The 17,004-nt window shown below is 37.7% G+C and overlaps 3 protein-coding genes across 5 annotated transcripts; all 3 read left to right on the forward strand.

Annotated features, from left to right (window-relative positions):
* Window positions 1-89: 89 nt before the first annotated feature.
* Window positions 90-4,472, forward strand: LOC110416323 (uncharacterized). Its single transcript, XM_021428293.2, is given in 16 exon segments — window positions 90-206; window positions 340-461; window positions 577-636; window positions 876-995; window positions 1,098-1,217; window positions 1,392-1,533; window positions 1,657-1,830; window positions 1,990-2,145; window positions 2,246-2,352; window positions 2,662-2,752; window positions 2,973-3,114; window positions 3,205-3,361; window positions 3,653-3,769; window positions 3,962-4,088; window positions 4,217-4,438; window positions 4,440-4,472. Coding segments are annotated over 16 exon segments (1,932 nt in total). The 5' UTR covers window positions 90-164.
* Window positions 4,473-5,789: 1,317 nt separating this feature from the next.
* LOC110416393 (uncharacterized) lies at window positions 5,790-11,071 on the forward strand. Of its 3 annotated transcripts, none has more exons than XM_021428391.1 (15): window positions 5,790-5,943; window positions 6,071-6,192; window positions 6,659-6,718; window positions 6,836-6,955; window positions 7,068-7,187; window positions 7,422-7,563; window positions 7,687-7,863; window positions 8,060-8,215; window positions 8,309-8,415; window positions 8,562-8,652; window positions 8,743-8,884; window positions 8,997-9,153; window positions 9,375-9,491; window positions 9,626-9,752; window positions 9,894-11,071. In XM_021428391.1, the coding sequence occupies exons 1-15, from the start codon at window positions 5,902-5,904 to the stop codon at window positions 10,149-10,151; spliced, it is 1,938 nt and encodes a 645-aa protein (XP_021284066.1). In that variant the 5' UTR covers window positions 5,790-5,901; the 3' UTR covers window positions 10,152-11,071. The 3 variants fall into 3 exon arrangements, with proteins under 3 accessions (XP_021284066.1, XP_021284068.1, XP_021284067.1); XM_021428393.1 differs by having other exon boundaries at window positions 9,938-10,103; XM_021428392.1 differs by having other exon boundaries at window positions 5,811-5,943; window positions 6,057-6,192.
* Window positions 11,072-11,818: 747 nt separating this feature from the next.
* On the forward strand, window positions 11,819-16,167 carry LOC110416396 (uncharacterized). The gene is made up of 15 exons (XM_021428395.1): window positions 11,819-11,892; window positions 12,110-12,231; window positions 12,342-12,401; window positions 12,493-12,612; window positions 12,717-12,836; window positions 13,081-13,222; window positions 13,395-13,565; window positions 13,794-13,949; window positions 14,025-14,131; window positions 14,314-14,404; window positions 14,634-14,775; window positions 14,891-15,047; window positions 15,179-15,295; window positions 15,479-15,605; window positions 15,715-16,167. Exons 1-15 carry the CDS (start codon window positions 11,851-11,853, stop codon window positions 15,967-15,969), a joined length of 1,929 nt encoding a protein of 642 aa, XP_021284070.1. The 5' UTR covers window positions 11,819-11,850; the 3' UTR covers window positions 15,970-16,167.
* The last annotated feature ends 837 nt before the right edge of the window (window positions 16,168-17,004 follow it).

Consider the following 17,004-nt stretch of genomic DNA (forward strand, 5'->3'; position numbering starts at 1 on the left):
AAGGATGCTTTATCTCCAGTTCAAGGAAACTAAGCTGAAAACATGCTTATAAACCTTTTTGAACTCCTGACTTGTCTGCGCAAGATTGCCGAGGATTCTCAAAATCTTCATGGACCTCTGACAAAACCTAGCCTGCAAACAAAAACGTCAAGTCTTCAAAAACCATGTCGCCTATTGGGGTTCAACTCCATATTCAGGATACTCATGTATTTCTTTTCTTTTCTTCCAATATTTTTCTAGTTTCGTCTTTGCAGAAAGAAGAGCATAACTTGAAGGAGATAAAGTGTCCCTCTCGAGATACTATTTAAGTAACTTCATATTCATGCAATGTTTTTGCAGGTGATGATAGATAATGGCGTACTCCAACTGACATTATCGAACCCTGATGGAATTGTGACCGGCATTCGATATAATGACATCGACAACTTGCTGGAAGTTCTAAATGAAGAATCGAATAGAGGGTATAAGTCTCCTTTGCCGAGGGATTCCATCTTCATTTACTTTCTGTTCTTCACTTTGGTATCGATTCTTGCAGTGACTTAAAAACGTAGTGCCTATATTTTCCAATGGATTCAGGTACTGGGACCTTGTTTGGAGCTCACCGGGTACTGCTGGAACTGCTGGCTTATTTGACGTGTAAGATTCATTTTTAGTTTTAGTTTATGAGTAATTTTTTTTTTAACCTGTCAATCCAGTTTGAAGTTAAACCTTCGCTGAAGTTAGTTTTTTCTTTTGTGGATCTCCTAGTTTTCACTCAAAAACATAACTTCATTTTAGTCGCAGATTCGGGTGCATCTTTTAATTATGGTTTTGTCTAGTCAATTTGATTTCATATATATAAGCTAATTATTAAAATCATGTTAATTTCTGTGCAGGATTAAGGGAACAAGTTTTAAGGTTATAGTGGAAAATGAGGATCAAGTTGAGGTCTCCTTCACAAGGACGTGGGATTCCTCCCAAGAGGGCAGGCTTGTTCCTCTAAATATAGACAAAAGGTCCTTACTGCTCAACCCTTTAACCTGCAATATTGTCTATGGAGTTATTATTATTATTATTATTATGAAGGTTATATAAAAACTATGTTCATATTTTACCAGGTTCATTGTGCTGCGTGGTTGCTCAGGCTTCTACTCTTATGCCATTTATGAGCACTTGAAAGATTGGCCTGGTTTTAACCTCGCTGAGACCAGAATCGCATTCAAGCTGAGAAAAGACAAGTAGAGAAATAAACTTATCACTTTTTTTTCTTTCAATTTAGTGACGAATAGTAAACACAAATAGATTGAACTATAATTATACACCCCGTGACATCCTTAGTTCTTCACAAGAAGTTTCCACTTTAAGGGAAAGAAAATTTAGACCGCTAACTGCTGAGTTTCTTGGGTGGACAGGTTTCACTACATGGCTATGGCAGACAGTAGGCAAAGATTCATGCCTCTGCCTGATGACCGGTTGCCAGGAAGAGGTCAAGCCCTGGCTTACCCAGAAGCTGTCCTCCTGGTTGACCCCGTGGAGCCCGAGTTGAAAGGAGAGGTGGCCACTTTCAGTGCATAAATAATTAAAGATATCGTCTCTCCTTAATTTGCTAAACAAAGCAAATCATATAGGAATGAATGAAAATTTGGCTAAACGAAATCCTTCAATGTGACTTATTAGGTGGATGACAAGTACCAATATTCATGTGACAACAGATACAGCCAAGTCCACGGCTGGATACGCACTGACCAACCAGCAGTAGGATTCTGGATGATCACACCCGGCAACGAGTTCCGCTCCGGTGGACCCGTCAAACAGAACTTAACCTCTCATGTGGGCCCCACCACCCTTGCTGTAAGACCATTGCGCTACAGCTGAAATTTTCTTTTATATGCCTGAAGCCACCACTGGGATTATAAGAAATCTGAATATGGCGACTTCTGGGAATATGAAAATTTTTTTATATGAATAACGATGACTTCTATTTAATCATGATGAAAATGGTATGATCAGGTGTTTCTCAGTGCTCATTATTCCGGAGAAGACCTGGTGCCGAAATTCAGTGCAGGCGAGGCCTGGAAGAAAGTGTTTGGCCCTGTTTTTATCTATCTCAACTATGCAATGGAAGGAGATGATCCGTTTTCGCTTTGGGAGGATGCTAAAGAACAGGTTTAATCTGGGGTTTGGCAGGAAAGGCTGCAATCATTTGGACAATAACTTTTACAATTAGAATGCCTATATCTGATGTCAATAACTTAATGGCTTTCAGATGATTACTGAAGTCCAGAGCTGGCCTTACACTTTCCCAGCTTCAGAGGATTTTCCTAAATCGGACCAACGGGGTAGTGTTAGCGGTAGACTTCTTGTGCATGACAGGTAGATATGCAGACTTTTTGCTGCAATCTTTAGTCCTCTGGCATTTTCTTGTTTTAGTCAACTAAATCTATTTAAATTGATTTCGGAAAGTTAAGCTAAAATCATTTTTACTTTAAAAATGAATAAGAGTTGACAACATTACAATGGTTGTTCACCGTTCTTGTTGTTTCCTGTGGGGCTGTCAGATGGTAAAAAGAAATAGTGAAAGGAAGAAAATTGTTAATTAATTTCTCTTAATCTTATGTAGCATATCAAACACAGCCAATTGATTAAATCATGTTCTCAGTTTTTTGTGATTATATTGTCTAGGTACGTTAGTGATGACAACATACCAGCAAATGGAGCTTACATAGGATTGGCTCCACCAGGAAATGCTGGCTCATGGCAAAGAGAATGCAAGGTGATTTTGTTAACCCCTCCATTAGACTACCATTTGCCCATGTAACTAATTAAGCCTATCTCGTACTCTATATAAAGTTCATGCCACCCGATTATAGCATACAGTATGTAGGATATGATGGAAACACAGGAGGCAATGGCGGAACAACATTTCACAGACGTAAAATTAGTTCCAAGCGAATACTTACATATAATAATGCGCCTGCTATTTTCCCGAATAGGACTACCAATTTTGGACCCAAACAGACGTAAATGGCTATTTTTTGATCAATGACATACGAACCGCTGATTATAACCTTTACGCATGGGTTCCTGGTTTTATTGGAGATTATCGATCTGATGTTGCCATCACTATAACTCCAGGTACATTTTTCGAATTTTAGCAATTTGTTCAAGCTCTATAATTTTTGCAGGTATTAGTAAGCGTTTTAATGTCAGTATAATGTGATACAGGTAGTTATATTGAGGTGGGTGATCTCATTTATGAACCTCCGAGAAATGGACCTACATTGTGGGAAATAGGCATCCCTGATCGTTCTGCTGCAGAATTTTATGTCCCAGATCCTAATCCTAAGTACATCAACAAACTTTATGTTAACCATCCTGATAGGTTAGTCTCCGTTCTTTCTCCCAACTGGTGATATGGTTTCTAATAATGTTATCTCTGGCATTCTTTGCATTTGCAAATGCCATTCCAAAAATAATTTAGAAATTCTGATATTTATTTATGATAGTTCTGAAATAATATCCCTATGATCATTTTCCACGGTTGTCTTTTCAATTTTGCGAACAACCATTTGTAGCAGCTCCATGTAAGAAGGTCCTCTGCAATTTGCAAATGCTTTGCTATAATGTGGTGAAATTCAATATAAATTGGGCATATATACCCTTCCGCTGGCAGGTTTAGACAGTATGGACTATGGGAAAGATATGCAGAACTGTATCCTGTTGGAGATCTAGTTTACACAGTTGGCAGTAGTGACTACAAAAAAGATTGGTTCTTTGCTCAAGTAACCAGGTAATATCCTTTCATTATCATTCCATGGCAACTTCGTTTATCATCTTCATTTTGAACATTTATTTTTCATTTTGATTTCTTCCCTTCCAATTTAGCAGCCTTTTGGGGTGTTTTGGCTAATACAGCAGTTCCATTCTTCTGTTAGGGGTCAACTTTTCATATCTTAGCTAAACCATGTCTCTTGCACTACAGGAAGACTGATGATAACAAGTATCAAGGAACAACATGGCAAATTAGGTTCAAACTTGACAATGTGGATCAGAGTAATTCCTATAAATTACGCTTGGCGATTGCATCTGCAACTTTATCCGAATTGCAGGTATATAACTACATTATTCAAATTTTCAACTTGATAAGAATACCATGGAAAGAGAGTCTTACTGTCAAACTGCAACCTATTCAGCATGCAAGTTCACCCTAGTACAAAATGAATTTTTTGATCTACAGATTCGAATTAATGATCCAAAAGGAAATCCTTTATTTTCAAGTGGACTATTCGGGAGGGACAACTCAATTGCAAGGCATGGAATTCATGGACTCTACTGGCTGTACAATGTAGATATACCTGGAAAACTGCTTGTACAAGGTGATAACACTATCTTCCTGACGCAACCACGAAGCAGCGGTCCGTTTCAAGGGATTATGTATGATTACATACGATTAGAAGGCCCCCCAACTTCAAGTTCCAAGAAAGAACATATGAGTGCATTGTCAGAGGAGATGGAATTGGATCATAATCGTTGAACGTTTGTTGTTTGTCCTGATCAAAGCTGCATTAAAGTAATATACATTTTTGTTTTAATAGATTGTTCATTTTCGAAAAATTCTGAAAAATCAATCCCTTACCAAAAGAAAGAAGGCCATGAAATGAACTGCATTGCCAAATTTAAGAGGCTGCTAATAAGAGCCTAGCCATGCCCATTTAAGCTATAACTTGGCTTTCCACCGCAGCAGGGCAACCTGCAAAGGAACCCAATTTTCCACAATAAATATCTTTTCATTTTTATCAACGATAATTAAATTTCATTTCATTGATTGACCCAGAAGCTCATCAGTTACCAAAACAGCCTATCTTCATTTAGTTTAAGCCATGTATCCCACTTGTAACTTCAAGTAGCTTCTTTTGCTAGTTCTATTTAACATTCGGCTAATAGTTATTGATGGTCATAAGAGAAATTTCATTTCAATTAAATCTCCAAAAAGTTTTAAATTACAAGATGAACTGATACTGGAGAATTTCCCTCATACTTTTTACTGAGAAGGTTTTATTCTCTCAGATCGAGGTGCTAGAAATGGAGAAGAACATTCAACATTGAAAATATTGATCAAATTGGAAATGAAACCAGAGACAAGGCAAAGATTGTAAATGAAATTTACTTTCATTTATTCACGGAGCCGTAAAGTTAGACTGTTGAGGCAAAGAACGTTGGTATTTCCTTGTCCATATCTGACATTTAGCTTAGTGAATCTATAACTTGGATTCTTTTTTAGTTAAAAATTTATAATAACTTGGGATTGAAGTCTTTATTTCAATTCCACATGCAAAAGGCTTGACCCCATAAATCTGCTTACATGTGACCTATGCTTGTCCTATTTCTCCATTTTGAAGGGTCCATGGAAAGCTTGCTCCTATGAAAGAAAACGGGAAATTCTTTAAAAAATTGAACTTTGAAAACTTAACACACGATTGGCTCACAGATTCTTGGTCTGCTTGAAAACTTGGATTTGAGCCTTTGACATGCCCTCAGAACTCAACAGTTCAACACCAACCGTTCAAGCCATTGGTGTCCTTTCACCTTTTGCACACTTTTTTATGAAGGATTCATGCCCCAAACTAACGGTGACGGCAAAGTAAAGAGACAACAAAAGAAATGGTTAAGAAAACATATTATTTCAGCTCCTAAAACGGAAGCTTTAGTCATTATGATGTAAATAACTCGTCACGTGTCTACATTCTCCATTATATAACCTACTGCACTGAACTCCCTATTCCTCTAAGTCATATAAGTCACGGGTTTGACAAACATTTTTCTTGCCTTGCCATAATTCACCTTATTGACATATTTCCACTGAGCTTACCGGTTCCTGGTCGTCGCTGATGGTTGCCATTGGCAAGGTAGCAGGGCTTGACCATGTCATCTCCGGGAGTGCAGTTAGATGTCCAAGATAAATATGTAAGAACTTTTGTTTCTTACTGTTTTGCAGTTTCATTTTTGGTTTCTTTTTGGCCTGCTTCAGAATTTTAGACCAAGTTCCTGTTCCTTCCTCCAGTTTATTTAGATTTTAGTATGCCATGTGCAGGTGGTGATGGATAATGGCATACTTCAGGTGACAATATCAAACCCGGGTGGGATTGTCACCGGTTTGCAATATAATGGTATTGACAACTTGCTTGCTGTTGAAAACGATGAAACTGATAGAGGGTACGCAATTCCTCTGCTCTTTTTCTTTTATTTTTCTTCTCTTTTTGGTGCAGGGGAGAAGGCAAACCAAAAGCAAAAACGTCTGACATCTATATCCCCCATATTCTTCTATTTAGGGAAATGAAGTAGTAAAAAACTATTGCATGAAATACATGTTCTTCAGCCATGAACTGCAAAAAGGGTAGTTATGAACAGTAATGATCTGCAGAAATCTTGAGAAAATGAGGTTGCAAGCTCAGGTTCAGTTTTGTCATCAATATAGAAGGAGATTTTTCAAACACATACAAAATCAGCATTTAGTTTTATCAATTTTATTTCTTTATTCACTTCTTTTCAACATTATGGGAAAGTTTTTTGGATTTGTGCGTGGGATTGGTTTTGTGATTAACTTTTTTTTTTTGTGAAACTTAATGATTTGTGATTGAGTAACTAGATGTTGATTTCATTTCCCTATGGAATCTTAAAGGTATTGGGACCTTGTCTGGAATCTAGCAGGAAGTAAAGGAACAAAGGGCAAATTTGACAGGTATGTTTCCAAGTCTCTCCCACGAAAGGCACTGTTGTCCCTTCAAAGCTAAGTTTTCTTATTTTAGATTTCATTTTTTTTATTGTTTGGTTGAGCCACAAAATCATTGCTAAGCAGGATTGAGGCAACTAGTTTTAAGGTAATAGTGGAAAATGAGGAGCAGGTGGAGCTCTCATTTACTAGAATGTGGGATTCTTCCCAAGAAGGCAGAGTCGTTCCTCTGAACATTGACAAGAGGTACTCAATCTGTTAATTATATCCAGAGCATACTGTTTCTGAACGTGATTTCAGTTACATGATGATAGGGGAGATTATAACAAAAGCAAAAACTTTTCAATATCTTTTTCAGGTTTGTAATGCTTCGTAATTCCTCAGGATTCTATACCTATGCAATTTACGAGCACTTGGAGGAATGGCCTGCTTTCATCCTTGACAGGTTCAGGGTCGCATTCAAGCTCAGGAAAGACAAGTAGGCACAGTTTCTCCATCTTATTTTATTGCCAAACTTCCTTTTATAGAGTAAATATAAAACTCATTTGGGAGAAAATGCCGGTTCAGCCTCTACCTGCTTTTACCGAAAAGGACTTCTTGCTTCACTAGAAACAAATCATTAGAGCAGAATTGCAAACTGAATGAAAAAGTCAACTACAAAAACAAAAAAATTGTAAAACAACTCACAAGCATTGGCAATTTCGACACACAGGTTTCATTACATGGCTATGGCTGACAACAGGCAAAGATGCATGCCCCTGCCTGATGACCGGTTACCATACAGAAGCCAAACCCTGGCCTATCCCGAGGCAGTCCTACTCGTTGACCCACTGGAACCAGAGTTTAGAGGAGAGGTGGTTTCTAAATTTCTAAGTAAAATAAAATTGGTCAGGTTACTTTATTTTCAATAATGTGTCCTTATTCCTTCTCTTTTTGGGTGTGGTTTGGTTCTTTTCAACCGTTGACAACCTGTGCAGGTGGATGACAAGTACCAATACTCATGTGAGAACAAGGACAACAGGGTCCATGGTTGGATTTGCACTGAACCCCCCGTCCCCGTGGGGTTCTGGCAAATTACACCCAGCGATGAGTTTCGATCTGCTGGCCCCCTCAAGCAAAACCTAACCTCACATGTCGGCCCCACCGCCCTTGCTGTAAACGTTTCTTTCTCTTTCTTCTCTTTTTCAATTTTTTCCCTCTTCTAGATAGAGTGGTAGGTAAAAACAAGGACCTTTTCAAAGGAAACTTAGGAAACTATGTCATGGTTCGATACTTTAATCTAACTTCTTCTTTTACAGCAAAAAAGCACTAGTATTGACTTTGATTACAATCCTACGACCAATTGATCAGGTTATGCACAGCGTTCATTATTCAGGAGAGGATTTGTTATTGAAATTTGGAACTAATGAGCCCTGGAAGAAAGTTTTTGGCCCCATTTTTATTTACCTTAATTCTTTGTCGAATGGAGGTGACCCACTTTCACTTTGGGAGGATGCTAAAGAACAGGTTCAGCATTAAAGATACTCTAATTTCATCTTCCAAGTTAAACAGTTATCTATCTACTACTTTAAGTGGCTAAGACAAAAGGTTCTTCTTTAGATGGCAATTGAAGTAGAAGGCTGGCCTTACACTTTCCCTGTTTCTGAAGACTTTCCGCAGTCTGATCAAAGGGGCAATGTCAGTGGTACATTATTAGTGAAAGATAGGTAATTTGCCTGATATAGCCTTCCTGAACAAAGCTGTAGTTTTGAATCATTAGCATGAACATACATTTTTCTTGTTTGCTCCCCTGATAATTTGGTCAGAAATTGAAGGCCATCACGTTGTGTTTTTTTCCTTCAATTTGATCTAGATATGTTCACGATGACAACATACCTGCCAATGGTGCTTATGTGGGCTTAGCACCTCCAGGAGATGTTGGATCTTGGCAAAGAGAAGTCAAGGTAATTTTAATTTCACACGTAGCACGACATGATCACCCTGCATTCTCAATTGAGGGGAACTATGGGATAATTAGAATTTTTTCATTGCAGGGTTATCAATTCTGGACCAAAACTGATGAAGATGGCTATTTCTGCATTAATAATATTCGGACCGGTGACTATAATCTATACGCATGGGTCCCTGGCTTCATTGGAGATTATCGATACGATGTTATCATTACCCCAACTGCAGGTCTTTTTATTTTAGTTCTTTGTATATTTTTGTCTTCAGAAACCTCCTAAGCTCTTGTTATGAAGTGTATTGAAAGATCATTACCATTTTGAATTTTGATAACCAAATGCAGGCTATGATATTTATATGGGTGATCTTGTATATGAGCCTCCAAGAGATGGCCCTACATTGTGGGAAATAGGAATCCCAGATCGCACTGCTGCAGAATTCTATGTCCCTGATCCTAGTCCAGTATATATCAACAAGTTATATGTTAATCACCAAGACAGGTTAGCTTCCCTTCCTGTGATTTTAAGGATTCTATAGAGGTACTTGGCAATAAAGCAGCAGAACCACGAAGCTCCTTGAGTTCTTTATCCTTTTTTTTGGGGCATTCATTCCTCCAATATCGAACACCACATTGAAATTAGCGGTGCTTTTCCAATACAATTGACTTGTTCATTTAAGGTTTAAATTCGGAGTCATTGTTTTTATCATCTATTGTTGGCAGGTTTAGGCAGTATGGATTATGGGAAAGATATGCAGAGTTGTATCCTGACGGAGATTTGGTCTACACAGTTGGCGTTAGTGACTATACAAAAGACTGGTTTTTTGCGCAGGTTACCAGGTATGTTCTTTTCAACACTTATAATTTTTTTCCAGATCACTTGTATTCCTCCCCACCTAGCTCTTGGTTTTCCAAAAAACACACGAGGTTTAGAATACTGCCAAAATAAAAGCAATCTTTCTTTTGAATTGCAGAAAGAAAGATGATAATACATATCAAGGAACTACATGGCAAATCAAGTTCAAACTAGACTGTGTAGATGAGAGTGGAACATACAAACTGCGCTTGGCACTGGCTTCTGCACATGCTTCTGAACTTCAGGCATAGAATTTTTCATCGTTCATCATTTTGTGATGTTGTTGAAGTTAACTTAGAATATTGAACTTCATGATTCCTGGAGACTACAATTCATGCTAATTTACACTCTTAAATTGAAACTTTTTTTCTTTTCCTTTTCTGAAGGTACGGGTCAATGATCCTGATGCAATTTCTCCTCTGTTTTCAAGTGGTCAAATTGGCAAGGATAACACAATTGCGAGACATGGAATTCATGGGCTCTACTGGCTGTACAATGCGGATATTCCAGGAAATCTGCTCTATGAAGGAGAGAATACCATTTTTCTAACGCAATCAAAAAGCACTAGCCCCTTCCAAGGAATTATGTATGACTATATTCGTTTAGAAGGCCCTCCATCTTCTGACGAAAACAAGAGACCTTAATTTTCCTTTTATGGAAAATTAATTGGGATGTCCAGGAAATATATTGAGAAGAACAACATTTTGTGAAGGAAATTGTCAATGTGTGTGTATTTGCTTCAATTGATTAGACCATATTCTTGCAATGTAGACCTGTATTGTATTTTATATGTAACAGAAAAACCCCTTGGATTTTGATGGAAGACACCCGCAACTAAAGCAAGCTTAAGTAACATTGAATCAAGACCAACTTTCAATCAGGCTTTTTTTCTTGCCCTACTTAATTAGCCTTGGTTTAGGTGGGATTCTAAGGGATGAAAAAGGGACTACAAGAATGATCTTTTCTAAGTCCATAGGAAGAAGGGTTTAGTGAAGGCTTTTTTACTCTTTTCAGCTTCAAGGTGGAGAAGCACTCATACACTGGTGCTCGAAAGTGACTCCAAGAATGCTGTCCAGTGGATTAATGCACCCGAGAAAGCCCCATGGAGAATGAGAAAGTGGATCCTCCACATCGAGATGTTAAAAAGAAAAGTTGTTCAATGGGAGGTACAGCATATCTTCAGGGAAGCCAACCAACAAGCTGATAACTTGGTGAAAACAGGGATAAGAAGGGTTGAAAATCTGCTCAACGTTTGGGGGGAGGCACCAAATAACGACGCTAGAGCCTGATGACAGTTGTTTCATTGTTCAACTTTTCTCTTTAGGCTGTATATGTTTTTTGGGTGAATAGATTTTTTGGCTAACAGGGGAACGTTTCCTACTTTGCCTAAGCTTAAGGACTTTGAGGAGGTGATTGGGTTATGCTAGCTGTGTTTTTCTTTTGTTCAAATACGGCAGGTGTATAGGGTCTTTTTGCTGGTGTTGCTTTCGATCAACTGGTCGCCGAAAAGGATTTTGTGGGGGTATACCCTTTATTTGTACGGGGCATGCTTGACAAAATCTTTGTAAAGAGGTGAACTATGCACCCTTTTATGAATAGAAATTAAATTTCAAAAAGAAAAATTAGCCTTGGTTGATGTGGATTTGATAAAACTGAAGGCTGTTCGTAAATCTATTTAATTGAGCTTGTTCATCTGGATATCGGGCTTATGTTAGCTTTGATAGCATTTGTATATAATATCACAAGTTCTTCTTTCCAATTTAAAGTTTTTAAACTTTTGCACTAATGATCATTTAAATATTAGTATGTGTTTTTGTCCCATTTCACTTGTCAAAGTCTATCAAGCATCATGTTGGCCAAAGATGTTTTGACTGTTTAAGATTAACTCAATTCTACTTTAGCGTGGCATGTTAGACAACCAAAGTTGAAATTTCATCCAGCTAGGAGTCTTGTCGAGCCAATCCATTGGTTAATTGTGGAAGCAAGGCACCCTCATCCATATTTGTGCGTAAAGCAATCTCACACAAAATGTGGGGATGTCAAAACATGTGACATGTATGCTTCATGAATGCCTAGTTCAGTAAACCAACGTGAAACTCACCCAATGCAATTGCCACAACCTAAAGAGATCATAAGAAAATATGGAAACGAAAAGAATGCTTTACCTAGTTAAAAGAAAGTTGGTGAAAAACATTCCTTTTAAGCCTTTACCAGCTACTGTTCCAGGAGGGCTTCTGAATAAAGTTTGACAAAATGTTAGCCTATATATAGTTAGATTTTTCTGTCATCTTTTGAAATTTCATAGCTCTGCTGAAGAAATTCCAGGGATTAGAAAGGCAAACTATGTCATGGCCAGGGGTGCAACTTCTTATTCGAGATCATTATGTAATTTTAGTTAATTTCTTTGGTAGTTATTTTATAATTTTGTGCGTAGTCTATAAAATTTGAATAATGTTCTACCATAACACCTTTTATATCTTACTACTTGTGGGATTATTTTTGCCACCTTGTTTTATAGACTGAGCAGGACGTTCTTAGCTAACATCCTTGAAAAATTACAGCAAAGTTCTGTTTAGATTTTTAAACGAAACCATTGCTGCAGGTGCTAATGGATAATGGAATACTCCAAGTGACAATATCGAGTCCTGACGGAATTGTCACTGGGATACAATATAATGGCATCGACAATGTGCTTGAAGTTCAAGATGAGGAAGTTGAAAGAGGGTAAAACCACATAGCATCAACGCTACTGCCTAGAATCCCTGTCTCCCATGCCTTCATTTGTCCTTCCAACAGTTATTCTTATTAGAACTCAATTTCAAATGCGATGGCAGGTACTGGGACCTAGTCTGGAGTAAAACAGGAAGTATAGGAACAACAGGAACATTTGATGTGTATGTCCTCTATCTCTCTTTTATGAACTATAGCATTTTCAATTCTCTTCCATTTCAGAAGTTAAAGTGATAGCAATGGCTTGCAATTCAGGTTTAAAGGAACAAGTTTTAAGGTTGTTGTAGAAAATGAGGATCAAGTAGAAATCTCATTCACAAGAACATGGGATTTCTCTCTCGAGGGCAACGTTGTTCCCTTAAATTTAGACAAAAGGTCTGTGCTTGCACCCATATAATTTAAGGCCATTCATACAAAAGGTTAAATGTTAATTAAGGAAGGTAAACAAACCCGATTTTGTTGCAATGATGGATTTTTAGGTTCATAATGCTTCGAAATTCTTCGGGATTCTACTCCTACGCCATCTTTGAACATTTGGGGGAATGGCCTCCATTCAATCTTCCACAAGTCAGAATTGTTTTCAAGCTCAGAAAAGACAAGTATACAGATCGCCTCGATCTTCTTCAGTGATTTGATTATGTTTTCAGTCTTTTATTTTTCCTAATTGTTTTCGGTTAATTATTTGTTTTTATTATTTACTTTATTTAAAAAAACAAAAAGCAGACGTATAAGCTTAGCTTGTTGGCTAGACAAAATTTTAGATATTTCACAGATATTATTTAAACATGCTAGCAAAACCTATGGTTTATGCTCTAAATTATTGAATATTTATTATTCATGCAGATTTCACTACATGGCCGTGGCAGACAACAGGCAAAGATTCATGCCCCTGCCCGATGACCGGTTACCAGACAGGGGCCAACCTCTGGCGACCCCAGAAGCTGTCCTGCTTGTCAATCCTGTGGAGCCAGAGTTCAGAGGAGAGGTATTTTCATATATTTCAGTCCCCTTTGTGTAGTCTAGAACTTGACCGATCCGATTACCACAATTTACCAGCTGCGAGAAAATAACTCGATAGGAGTTAAAAGCCTCACATCATTTAACATATCAGATATTCATTAGCTTACATAAAATATTGGGTCATGACTGATAAGCAGGTGGATGACAAGTACCAATACTCATCTGAGAACAAAGATCTAAAAGTCCATGGGTGGATATCCTTGAACCCCCCAATTGGTTTCTGGCAAATTACTCCCAGCAGTGAATTCCGGTCAGGTGGACCCGTCAAACAGAACCTGACCTCCCATGTTGGGCCCTATGCTCTTGCAGTAAGCGACTCAATTAACTCCTTTACAAGGATTGGAAAGTAGTAGTTAATGAAATACACGTGGCAACATAGTTCTCCAATATCTCATAAATCCTCCAATCTTTGCGACAATAGGATTCGGTCTCAAGTCAATGAACATTATAGATGCACCATAGACTGGATTCTGTGGTCTTTAATGATATTTATGTGATTGTATTAACTTGCACAAAATTCAAAATGGTGAAATCAGATGTTTCTTAGTGCTCATTATGCCGGAGAGGATTTGGTGCTGAAGCTCAACCCAGGAGAGCCATGGAAAAAGGTTTTCGGCCCAGTCTTTTTGTATCTGAATTCTGTCTGGGATAAGGACAATGTATATTCCCTTTGGGAGGACGCTAAAGACCAGGTAGAATAATGACAACATAGAATCCTGCCTTGTTTCTGTGTCGGTGGACAAGAGCTTATATAAATTGATCTCCAGATGCAGATGGAAGTCCAGAACTGGCCCTACAGTTTTCCAGCATCAGAGGATTTCCCAAAATCAGATCAGCGGGGCAAAGTATGCGGCAGATTAAAAGTTCAAGACAGGTCGCATTTGTTTGTAGTGCGTAATTAGTTTATATTATTTGCTAGTATTAATGCCACCAGGAGTCTCCTCCTAACTATTGCTAAATTTTTTATCTTTATGATTACTACTTCCTTCTTTGTTCAAGTTCTCAAAAAAAGTAGGTTGAAAAATCCATAAAGCAATGAAAGTTATCATTATTCAGGTATGTTAGCTACGACTGCATACCAGCAAACGGTGCTTATGTGGGCTTGGCACCACCAGGAGAGGTCGGATCATGGCAAAGAGAGTGCAAGGTTATCAAGTGCTCTACTCAGTATAACATTGACTATTAAGTCAATGTTGATCTGCTTTTAACTGACTGTAATGAGATGAGTGGTTAACCGTGAACTTAATTGTTTATTTACCTTAAGGTCTTGGGATCAAGTTTGCTAAACCAACGATCCCATTCCTTATGAACAAGCTTCTGAGCATTGCATTATATCAAATGTTTAGCCTTAATATGGGTCACCAAATTCTTAACAGGGTTACCAATTCTGGACCAGATCAGATGAAGATGGCAACTTTGCAGTCGAGAATATAAGGGCTGGTGAATATAATATTTATGCATGGGTCCCTGGTTTCATCGGAGATTACAGATATGATGCTGTCATTAACATTACAGAAGGTCTTGATTTCTTAATTATGAACAATAAGAAATTATACTGAATTTTTTTGTCAATTATATTTTATCTCGTCTATAGAAAATGATTTTTTTTAATCTACCATGGTATGCAATGCAGGTTGTACCACTGACATGGGTGATCTGATATTTGAGCCTCCAAGAGATGGTCCCACATTATGGGAAATAGGCATACCTGATCGCTCTGCAGCAGAGTTTTACATTCCTGACCCTGACCCTATGTACATTAACAGACTTTATGTGAACCATCCTGACAGGTTAGTTAATCATGCTGGTATAATCTTTAAACTTGCATCACGATTATTTTAAAACGATCCGATATTTGATTGAATGGACTCAATTCACCAGAATTTCGAATAATTGAAATCTAAATTGATGTAATGGCCAGGTATAGACAGTATGGGTTGTGGGAAAGATACGCTGATCTACATCCAGATGGAGACTTGGTTTTCACCGTTGGCGATAGTGCCTACAAAAAAGATTGGTTCTTTGCTCAAGTTAACAGGTTCAGCACTTCAACTTCGTTTCCGTTGATAAATCAGCTCGACTATATAAACAGCCTATTCAATACCATAAAAATGACTATCCAAACCATTCCAACAAAAAAATATGAAAATCATTATACTGGCCACATTTTGGACTTCATGCCAAGTATTCATAGCTAGAATTTATTTTGGCTCAATTACAGGAAGAAAGAAGATGGTACATATCAAGGAACTACATGGCAAATCAAGTTCACGCTCAATATTGTAGATCATACTGGAACTTATATATTGCGATTGGCCCTAGCAACTGCACATCTTGCTGAATTGCAGGTATGCAGCACAATGAATTCTGGACTATGGTTTGCTATGTTCCTTGGACATTTCATCTCACTCTATATGGAACTTGAATTTGAACTGTATTTTCAATGTCATATGACAGGTTCGGATCAATGATCCAAAAGCAGACCCTCCTCTGTTCACTACGGGACAAATTGGGCATGACAACACAATTGCAAGGCACGGAATTCATGGGCTCTACCGGCTTTACAACATAGATGTGCCGGGCGTTCAGCTTGTGGAAGGAGAAAATATCATTTTCCTGACACAAGCAATAAACACTGATCCACTTCAGGGAATCATGTATGACTATATAAGACTAGAATGCCCCCCTTCTAGTTCCAGCAGAAAGCTTTGAATATATATAAAATAGCAGAATTCTACCTTTAGATTGTTGACTTCGTCAATTGTATTCACAAAAATCGCATGGTTATGTTTTTTATGAGGTGATTGTTCTGTTATACTAGAGAAATCCAGCTTAAGATATCCTTGATTGCTATCAATTTACCTTCATAACTATTTTGCTATCAATGTATGTAGATTATTTCTCGTTGGGTTAATGGATCCTCCAAAAGGTTTGAGATCTCTACTCTAGGATGATATATTTGGGTTTACTTCTGAGAGTCATAAGATAATTTTATTGTGCTTCTTCTCCCCCTTGTGTCAATGACAAATATAATTAAAGTAAATATTTATTCCATCCATGAAACTAAACTTCATAACTTTAGCCGAAGAGCTTGGTTGTTTCCAAGAAATCAACTCGTGGCTAATCAATTGAATTAACGTTAGGGTAACACAGCCAAATTTTCTGCCTTTGACATATGTCTGGTCTAGAAAGAAAAGGGAGAGCGTACTAATTTTACTATAAATGATGATAAATTTGATTCCAAGGGGGAACCTAATCTATATTAGGTGTTCAAAAGATGACTGAAAAAAAAAAAAAAGTGAACTACAAGAGAGACAATGCAAAGTCATACATGTCAAGACTTTAAAACAATATCTGGCAAAAAGGACTAAGAACTACAGAATAACCCTCTTTTACTTGAAGTAATGGAGTTGACTAAGGGAAACATATCATCAATATATCTTGTGTTTGATTTCTTGTACAAATTATGAGCCAAAGAATCGTTATCCTTTAGCTAAAGCTGATTGCCTTGAGAAGTGCACGTTTTTTTCAACTTGTTTTGCAAGCTCAGCGTCCGTAAGTAAAGGGGCATTTTGATCCAGCATAGAGAGCTGTAATTTAATTAATTGACTCACGATCTCTCACAGCCTTTATTGAATTTTGAGATGTTTTTTAAGCAACAAAATACCTGTCATGGTGCAATCTATGCCTGCATGTAGAAACCATGGTGTTTCGGTTTACTGCAGCATAATGCACGTAGCGGCTCTT

This window comes from Theobroma umbraticum, unplaced genomic scaffold (assembly GCF_002168275.2).
Source record: "Theobroma umbraticum cultivar Fairchild unplaced genomic scaffold, ASM216827v3 scaffold_51.0, whole genome shotgun sequence".
Classification (NCBI taxonomy): Eukaryota; Viridiplantae; Streptophyta; class Magnoliopsida; order Malvales; family Malvaceae; genus Theobroma; species Theobroma umbraticum.

What these genes read in the sequence shown, in the direction of transcription:
- LOC110416393 (XM_021428391.1), top strand. Translation starts at nt 5,902, where the DNA reads ATGTCATCTCCGGGAGTGCAGTTAGATGTCCAAGATAAATAT. An exon ending in GGGAGGATGCTAAAGAACAG is followed by an intron (nt 8,216 to 8,308) that starts GTTCAGCATTAA and finishes GTTCTTCTTTAG; the next exon opens with ATGGCAATTGAAGTAGAAGG. An exon ending in TATCATTACCCCAACTGCAG is followed by an intron (nt 8,885 to 8,996) that starts GTCTTTTTATTT and finishes AACCAAATGCAG; the next exon opens with GCTATGATATTTATATGGGT.
- LOC110416396 (XM_021428395.1), top strand. Translation starts at nt 11,851, where the DNA reads ATGTCATGGCCAGGGGTGCAACTTCTTATTCGAGATCATTAT. An exon ending in TTGGGCCCTATGCTCTTGCA is followed by an intron (nt 13,566 to 13,793) that starts GTAAGCGACTCA and finishes TGGTGAAATCAG; the next exon opens with ATGTTTCTTAGTGCTCATTA. An exon ending in GGGAGGACGCTAAAGACCAG is followed by an intron (nt 13,950 to 14,024) that starts GTAGAATAATGA and finishes ATTGATCTCCAG; the next exon opens with ATGCAGATGGAAGTCCAGAA.